The sequence below is a fragment of the Athene noctua genome, chromosome 2, assembly GCF_965140245.1.
Source record: "Athene noctua chromosome 2, bAthNoc1.hap1.1, whole genome shotgun sequence".
Lineage (NCBI taxonomy): Eukaryota > Metazoa > Chordata > Aves > Strigiformes > Strigidae > Athene > Athene noctua.
Window position 1 is genome coordinate 92,602,820 of NC_134038.1, and position 8,894 is coordinate 92,611,713.

General features: G+C 57.8%; 1 protein-coding gene across 3 annotated transcripts; it reads right to left on the reverse strand.

The window, feature by feature from the left end:
* Positions 1-5,345: 5,345 nt before the first annotated feature.
* FOXC1 (forkhead box C1) lies at positions 5,346-8,455 on the reverse strand. Of its 3 annotated transcripts, none has more exons than XR_012633036.1 (3): positions 8,151-8,455; positions 5,805-7,963; positions 5,346-5,558 (listed from the first exon to the last, which is right to left on the reverse strand). XR_012633036.1 is itself a non-coding variant. In XM_074897882.1 (3 exons), the coding sequence occupies exon 3, from the start codon at positions 7,737-7,739 to the stop codon at positions 5,979-5,981; it is 1,761 nt and encodes a 586-aa protein (XP_074753983.1). In that variant the 5' UTR covers positions 7,740-7,963; positions 8,151-8,211; positions 8,289-8,455; the 3' UTR covers positions 5,346-5,978. The 3 variants fall into 3 exon arrangements, 2 of the variants coding, with proteins under 2 accessions (XP_074753983.1, XP_074753982.1); XM_074897882.1 differs by having other exon boundaries at positions 5,346-7,963; positions 8,151-8,211; positions 8,289-8,455; XM_074897881.1 differs by having other exon boundaries at positions 5,346-7,963.
* Positions 8,456-8,894: the final 439 nt, after the last annotated feature.

Genomic DNA, 8,894 nt, shown 5'->3' on the forward strand with positions numbered 1-8,894 from the left:
AGCCCCCGGGCTAGGACAAGGAGACCTGCCCATTGCCCCAAGTGCGTGTGTAAAGTTTTAAAGGGGTTGCGGGGGGGGGGTCGCAGGATTGCTGCGAGGGGGTCTCGCTGCCCGCCGCGCTCCGCAGCGCCGGGGTGCGGGGCTGACGAGCGGCCCCGCGAAGACTCCCCCGTGCAAGGAGCCAGCCCTCCCCCGCCGATACGGCTATTGTTTCGTTCAATTAGGCTCCGCTTGATAGAAAACAATCGCTCGTTAACCCTCGCCCTCCTCCCTCCCGGCTGGTGTGTTGTGAATGGCGACATCGTCTCCCTTGACCCCCGTCTCCTTTTCTGTCTTTCTGTCCCCTGAAAAATGATTCCGCGAGCTCTGATTGAATTTTATTCCTTCCTGACCTGGCCCGTTTTTATTGCATGGACACCATCAATCTTGACCTAACGCGACGTTTGTTTATTACTTTGGAAAGAAGCGAATGGCTTTATGAGCCTCAGCGTAATTAAACCAGGAGGGCTACGTTCACTGCGGCACCGCACCACCTTTGGGGCGGATTCACAAGACAAGCCGCCGGGGAGGAAAGGAAAAAGGAAAAAAAAAAAGGGGGGGGGGGGGGGAACAACCCACACGGGAAGGGTAAGTGGCATCCTCCCAGCTTGTGTCCGAGATGCCGGCGGATCGAAACCTATGCACGTCCCAGCGGAGCACCGAGCAGCTCCCTTACGCCACACTCTAGGCCTGCTGGGTCGACGCGGAGCGCCTCTTGCGCAGCTTGCCGCGTAAACCTGCTCTCGCCCTCCGCGCAGCCCCGGCTGCGTGCGCCATCTGCGTCCCCGCGCCGCGACAGCCCGGTCCCGGGCACCCCGACGGCGCCCACCGCCGCGCTCCTCATCCCTCTCCCCAAAACACCCCCCATCCGCGCATCTCAAACTGACGGGAGCACTTAGCCGACATACCCGGCCCCAACAGAGGGAACCGGGGAAAAACAGACTGACCGCGCCGAGGGGGTTTAAATGACTTTACGAGCGAAATTAATTGAAAGCTAATGTTCAATTAGCGGTTGCTTCTGAAATGGGCCATTTCGAGAAGAGGATGGGGGAGCCCTCCTAGGAGTAGCTCTCGGCAGCGCTCCCGCACCCGACTGCGCGCAGCCGAGCCATGTGCGCGCCTCGGCGCTGCACGCTTTTGCCTACGCAACCGAGACGACGTAATAAAGACTGTGCAACGTTTCCTCACGCTCATCTTCACCTGGGAGCCACCGAGCTGGCGCGACCGTGCGCTTCCCGCGCGGCGGCCCCACGCTGCCTCCCCCAAAACCCGCAGCGGCCTTTGCGGGCGCCGTTTGCGGCTCGCCCGTCACGCGCAAGCAAAGCCTCCCGGAGCCCTGAGCGAGGCTTTAAGCTCGCCCCGTTCCAGCAGCGTGTTTTTGGGGAGCCGAGGGCCGAGGACAGCGTGCCGCCGGGGTACAGCCGGCTGGTCAATGCACTCCAACCCCAGGGTTCCCGATAGCGTTACGAAGTTAAGACCGACTATGAAAATATTCCCGTGCTAACTTTCCCGAACTTCGTGCCTTTCAGAAAGGGCCCCAGATACTGTAAAACGCCAAGCTGGAAACATTCCCTAACGTCTCCATCCACAACACAGTCGCACCACGTTCCCCATCTGACCTGGCCTGTGGAGGTAGGGGAGGGATTTTTAATCCATGTCCTCTCAACTGTTTGCAGGCACTTCTCTGCTATTTTTGGTTATGACCTTTGCAGAACATAATATGAACTGCAATAACTGCTTTAAGAAGAAATTCTGAGGAGGAAACGAGGAAACTTAGAATATTTCTCTTCTCCACGTTTTCCTCAGTTTAAGTGACAGATGAGCAAATACAAGTAAGAAACCACCCAAACCAGCTTAACGGAATGGTCCCTCAAATGATTTATTTTTTTTTTTTTTAAAAAAAAGCGTTGTGGGTTTGGGTGGTTTTTTTTTGTTTTGTTTTGTTTTGTTTTTTTTCTCCAGACGAAAAGCAAAGCGGTAAGTTTTGAAAAAACTCAGCTTGAGCTACAAATACCACACAAAGCACCGTGCTAGCTTGGCACCTAATGGACCGCTGTGCAGGCAGGGCTGGGGCCGAGGGTCCCCGCCGGCTGTACGGCCGCCGCCAAAGACGCAGAGGCCTTACGGGGGCCCCTTCCAGTTGCTGCCTGGGCGCAAGTCCCGCGCCCACCTCCGCCCAGGGTCGGACCGCATCTCTTTTGGCCTGAAGAAGGGCAGGCCCGGTTCTGGCGGGAGACAGGTCAGAAGGGACACTCGGGGTTGCCTCCCGCTCTCAGGAGGAGGGAGGCACAAGAGGCTCCTGCCCCGCTGCTCTGCCCCAGCCCGGCACGGTTTCTAGCAAGCCCGCCGGGCCTTTCCCCCCGCAGCACCGGCAGCACCGGCAGCAGCAGCGTCTCACGCCGGAGGCCCTGGTTCGGTGGGCGCGGACCGGCGCGGCCGGCCCAGCTACTGCCGCGCAGCGCCGCGCAGGGACCCCGCGGCTCCGGCCCGCGCGCCGGACGGGCCGCCTCCCGCTGCCAAGCCCGTCCGATGCGCTGCCTACCGGGGGCACCGCTAATGTTCCTTTCGTTCTGAACAATTTCTGTGCGGAGGGGGAGACAATAATGATAGTAACGACAGTAATAATAATAATAATGATTTTTCTTAAAACCCAAGCCGAACACGCGTGTGCGGTCAGCCGGCCGGTCGCACTGAGGACCGGGAGGTGACCTCCGCCGCGACTACGCACGTCACTGCAGGAAAGGGATCCCCGCCGGGGGCAGCGGGGCCCGGCACGACCTACCTGGCGGCCGAGCGGGACGCTTCCCTTTGCACCCCCCCGCACTGCGAGCCGCCCCCCTGCCAGGCGAGCCCCCTCCACCCACCCCTTTTGGAGCCAGGGCCGCGGGGAGCGCAAGTTGTGCGGCCACCCCCGCGGGGCCGGGGCCGCGGAGGGCAGCGGGCCGCCCCGGGGCATGAGCTGCGATGTTCAAGCGGCACTTGTTCAAGCTTCGCGTAGCCCCCTCCCTAGCTCTCCGAGCCGCGCAGCACCACTGACAACGCAACGGATGATTAAACAAGCCGAGCTAACAAACAACTGCTTTCCCTCCTATTTATTTTCGCCACAAACTCCCTACCGCCGGAGACCGCCGAGAAAACCCAAAATACAGGAAAGCCGGCGCCTGGTCGCAACAAAAATAACAGGCAAATAGCACATGCAATCGCCTCTCTACTCTCTTTCGTCTTTACTATTTATTTTTAATTTAAAGACGGGGCGGGAGGCGGGCATGGCGTTACCATGCAGCCACCTCGCTGGCAAACCGGAGGCAGAGGGAGCTGCCGCCGCCGGGGCTGCCCTTCTCGGGGCGGGCGAGCCAAGGAGGGGGCGGCGAAAGCCCCGCCGGGCCCTGGGCCCGACAAGCCCGGTCACGGGGAGCGGGGAGGCGGCAGCCGCCGGCTCAGCTGCCCCCCGCTCGGTGCCGGAGAAGGACGGGGGGGGCAGGGGGTGAGCCCCACCGGGAATAGGTAACGTTTTATTTCCCTTTCCTGCTGAAAACCGGGGAGCTGCGATGAAAACGTGCCCCCCGCGGCGAAGGCGGCCAGCTTTAGCTCGTCCTTCGCTTCAGCTTTACCACAACCGGACGATGGAGCGTCTGAGGTTCTCTCACCCAACTTAGCAGACAAATAAATATAAATAAGGCCGGTCATTTCTGTAGAGGTACTAGCACGAAAAAGCCAAGACTGTGCGTTACTTAAATAAACATCTTTCAAACCAACGTTATAAAACGACACCACAGACCCCCCCCACCCCCTCCCCCGGTTCATTCGATCTGCTGAAGGTGTTTTCTGAATATTAGATGATTGCTTTGGAGGGGAAGCGCAGCTCAAAAGCGAGGTAATAAGGTTTAACTGTAAATACCTTTGTATTTATTTACAGTGTAACCCTTAACAATGCAACAGCAATTACTGCTAAGTGTTGCCTTTAGATAAGAGATACCGATAGGAAACTGTATTATCTTGAAAGCAAACTTTAGGCCTTAAATATCTGAAATCAAATAATCTTCTTCCCAAGTCTGACTGACAAGGCAGATTCTTTTAAGTTAATGAATTTATTGCATTTTGGTGGTTATTTACAAAGGGGGAAGGTGATCCCCATTGCTCGTAGGTTCTTAATTGCAAATTGTTCAGAAGGTGAGATTCTTGATCTGACAAGACGTCAGTCTGTGCAGCACTCATCTGCTACCCTGGTAATTTTACTTTTTTTTTTTTTTTTTTTTTTCCCCCCTGACTTAAGGAAAAAGGAAGGAGGAAAGGAGACCCACCCCACCCCACCCCCCAAAAAAATCCCCAAACAAGAAAAAAACAAAAAAAAACCCAAAAAACAACAAAAAACAAAACCAAAACCAAAAGTCGAACAACTATATAAGAAAAATTCTTCCGCACAAACTCGTTCTAAAATAATTTCACTCCGAGCAATTAGGGCACTTCCAAAAGACCAGTAATGTCCCTATAGGACAGGAGTAAAGCAGAGCTATAAAGGTGTAAGGGTCGACTGTACAAGCTCCCTTTAATATAACTACTTCTCTTTTTATTTTCCCTAAAATAAAATAGTACTTTAAAATATATATTTTACAGAAGCGGCTTCACAGATGTGATTGCACGCATTGCTATCAATTCTACACAGCAGTGATTTATACGCTTATATTATATTTAAGAATATACGTACTACAGAATATCTGGCATCTACTATACACTGTGGAGTTTAGAAACATATGCAATGCGTGTACGAAGCTATAAATAAATACGTAATCCTTCTTTAAATATAGATACATATGTAAATCCTATATATAATTACATTTGAAATACACACACAGAGATCGATGGCTCGATATACACACAGTTACACAAGGGCAGGAATCTAGTGGATGTACTTCTACCTTGGAGTTATCGCTTAATATATCCTTACATAAGCATATTATTTTAAAAGCCGTAATGTTGTCATACTACTGTGTATGGTCAAATGTTTCCAGGTCTTGCCCATTAATTGCTAAGAAAACGTGTTTGTTTATTTGCCAACTCAGAGCTGCCATGGGAAAGTATTTTTTTCCTAGCGGATAAGGCGAGCTGACTAAGTGGAACATATTGCAGAAGAGACTGAAAAGGGATTTTTCGACCTGGCAGTTCCTAAATGGTCTTTGGAATTTGTGCGGAGGGGAACGAGCTGTTCCAGCGACAAAGTTAGTTATGAAATCCCTTTTCCCTCTCTTTCTCTCTCTCTCTCTCTCTCTAAATGAAAGTATTAAAATATACAGACGTGTAAAGGGTCATTCCAACTGAATGGTAATTTATTAATAAACAAACAATGCAATACCTTCAGAATATTTTCAACAAAAAAAAAAAAAAGGAAAAATATTGATAGAATAAGATTAATACAGTTTCCCTTTTTATATATAGTGAAAAAATCAGCGTTTCAGTCAATTTTAACGTCACTTTTCCGGGAAGGGGGAAACACTTTCTGGCGTTTGGTCCGCAAGATCCAACTACAAATTAAAAATAAATTACTATGTCGCAATTTACATTTTAAAACAAGTCCTTGTAAAAGAGGAAAGGCTGGGGGAGGGGGGGGGGGGAAGAAGCTGGTACTCTACGCTGGACATTTCGCCCCCTTTTAAACACGGGGCATGACAATACCTTAAGGGATGGGGAAGAGAGAGGGGTGGGGACGGGACAAAGTATTTCTCGAAGCAATTTAAAAAAAAAAAAAAACAAAACACAACAAAACTTACGTGTTATTGGAGTAACACTGTCCTTTAACAAACCAAGACATGCTTTGGGGCTGTCTCTGTACAAAAGCTTTTCGCGTGCGCTCGCTTCCCTCCGCGGGCGCGGCGGGGGCCGGCGGCACGGTGCTGCGCGGTGTCCCCGCGGTGTCCCCGCGGCGTCCCCGCGGCGGGGCGCGCTCAGAACTTGCCGCAGTCGTAGACGAAGGCCCCGGAGGTGCGGTAGAGCGGCTGGCTGCCGGGGAAGGCCATCTGACAGCTGCCGCCGCCCCCCGCCCCGCCGCCGCCCCCCGCCCCGCCGCCACCGCCGCCGGGGCCGCCGCCGCCGGGGCCGCCGCCGCCGGGCGAGGCGCTGAGGCCCAGCCGCGGCGCCTCGAAGACCTCCCGCGGGGCGGCGGCGAAGCCCTGCTGCGGCCCCGCGTAGCCCGCCGCGCCCGCCAGCGGGCCCAGCTCCCCCGCCGCCGCCGCCGCCGCCGCCGCCGCCGCCGCCGCCTGGTTGAGGTACCAGGAGGCCAGGCGGCCCTGGTGCGGGTGCGGGTGCGGGTGGTGCCCCTCCTGGTGGCCGCCCGCCGCGCCGCCCAGCCCGCCGTGGCCCAGCGCCCCGCCGCCGCCCCCCGCCCCGCCGCCGCCGCCGCCGCCGCCACCGCCGCCGCCGCCGCCGCCGCCGCCGCCGCCCGCGGGCATGGCGTAGTCGGGCAGCGGGTCGTCGGCGGGGCTGGCGGCGGCGGCGGGGGGCAGGTGGCCGGGCCGGTCGGCGCCGCCCGCCGCCGCGTAGAGGCTCATGGCCTGCATGTTGCAGTGGTAGGTGCCGGCGGCGGCGCCGGCGGCCGCCTGGCCGCAGGGCGAGCCGTAGACGGAGCTGTGGCCCGGCGAGTAGCCGCCGAGGGAGAGGGCGGGCGGGATGCCGGTGCGCGGGGCGGCGGCGGCGGGGGCCAGGAGGCCGGCGCCCAGCTCGGCGGCGGCCTGCGGCGAGCCCCGCAGCGAGGTCATGATGTTGTCCACGCTGAAGCCCGGGCCGTGGTGGTGGGGCGGCGGCGGCGGGGGCGGCGGGGGGGGCGGCGGCGGCGGCGGCTCGGGGGCCTCCAGGCTGAGGGAGCGGCTGGAGGGGAGGGTGCTGCGGGGGCTGCCGCCGCTGGAGAGGCTGCTGCTGCTGTCGGGGCTCTCGATCTTGGGCACGGCGCCGAGCGGCGGCGCGGCGCCGGGGGGGGACACGGCCTGCGGCGGCGAGGCCGTGCCGTTCTCCGTCTTGATGTCCTGGATGCGGACGGGCGGCGGCGGCGGCGGTGCGGCGCTGCCCCCGGCGGGGCCGCCCTCGGGCTCGGCGGCGGCGGCGGCGGCGGGCGGCGGCGGGCGCGGCGGGGCATGGTCCTTGAGGTGCAGGCGGTCCTTCTCCTCCTTGTCCTTGACGGCGTCCTTCTTCTTGAAGCGGCGGCGGCGGCGGAGGAAGCTGCCGTTCTCGAACATGTTGTAGGAGTCGGGGTCGAGGGTCCAGTAGCTGCCCTTGCCGGGCTTCTTGTCGTCGCGGGGCACCTTGACGAAGCACTCGTTGAGGGAGAGGTTGTGGCGGATGCTGTTCTGCCAGCCCTGCTTGTTGTCCCGGTAGAAAGGGAACCGCTCCATGATGAACTGGTAGATCCCGTTCAAGGTGATCTTCTTATCGGGCGCGTTCTGGATGGCCATGGTGATGAGGGCGATGTAGCTGTAGGGCGGCTTCACCATATCCTTGGGCTGCGGCGGCGGCGTGTAGGGCCCGTAGGCGCGGGCCATGCCGGCCGGGTACTGCTCGTGGGCCGGGTGGGAGTACATGCTCATCGGGGCCGGCATGGCCGTGTAGCCCCCGCCGGCCGCCGCCGCGGCGGCGCGGTAGTAGCTCTGCTCTCCGCCGAGGTACGGCACCACTCCCAGGGAGTTGGGACTGGACACGGAGTAGCGAGCCTGCATGTCCTCCCGTCAGCTTTCCCCCACCCTCCCCGCCGGACCAAACAGCGCGTCCCTTCCCCCTCCACCCCTCCGCCGCTCCGCGGACCGAGCTGGACCGGGCGGCCGGGCAACCCCCACCCCCCCACCCCCCCGGCGGAGCGCGGAGAAAGGGAGGAAGAATAACGACGGCAGCGCCGAAAGTCTCCTCTTCTTCGCCCAGGAAAGCCCACCGGCAAGCTCCCGCACTCCACGCGGAGGGGAAAAAAAAAAAAAAAAAAAAAAAAAAAAGTCAAAAAAGGGGGAAAAAAGGAGGGGGATAAAAAAGGGGAAAAAACGTTTTTAAAAAGAAAACGGGGGAGGGAAAAAAAAAAAAAGTAATCGCAGCGGAGAAAGCAACTTCCAAACGCAGAAAGAGTATTAAGAAAATAAAACCTTTGCAAAGAGGCTCCCACGCTCCCAGTTCCTTGTTCCACGGGGATCTGCAACAAGTTGTCTGCAAAGGAGGGACAAAAGTAGAGGGATGTGTTTTGTTGGCTTTTTTTAAGAGAGCAGAAGAAGAAAAAAATCCACCTTCCCGATCTCCCAGTGCAAAGTCTCCCTCTCTCTCTCCCTCTCGGTTTTTTTCAGTCTCTTTTTCAGTCGCAGGCTGCTTTGGGAAGCATCGGAAAAACTCCTGAACTTTTGAGCATCCGTCACCACGGCGAGAACTTTTTTACGCACTTACAGTTTTCTCCGGTTTTTTTTTTCCTCCCTCTCCTCTCTCGGTCTCCTTTTTTTTTTTTTTTTCCTCCCTTTTTTTTTTCTTTTCCTCCTTTTGCAGGCGGCCCAGCTCCGCCCCGCCGAGCCGGAGCGGCCAATGAGGGCCGGGAGACACCCGGGGCTCTGAATGAGGAGGGAAAAAAAAAAAAAAAAAAAGGAGCGACCGAGAGAAAAAAAAAAAAAAAAAAGAAGGAAAAAAAAAAATCCCTGCAGCAGCCCTGGGAGTTGCAGCTCTCGGGGACCGGCCACACACGCTCGCCGGCACACGCGGACGCCTTTAGCGCCGCGGAGCCCCGGGCTCGCGCGGGCCGCCGCGCACCCGCGGGGGCCCTCCCGCGTCCGCGTATTTTGCGCGCCGACCCGAGCGAGCCCTACAGCCCCGCGCCTACCCGCACACCCACCCGCGTCCTTAACGCG

Excerpts from the sequence above, each read along its gene's own strand:
- FOXC1 (XM_074897882.1), bottom strand. The coding sequence starts at position 7,739 with ATGCAGGCTCGCTACTCCGTGTCCAGTCCCAACTCCCTGGGAGTGGTG.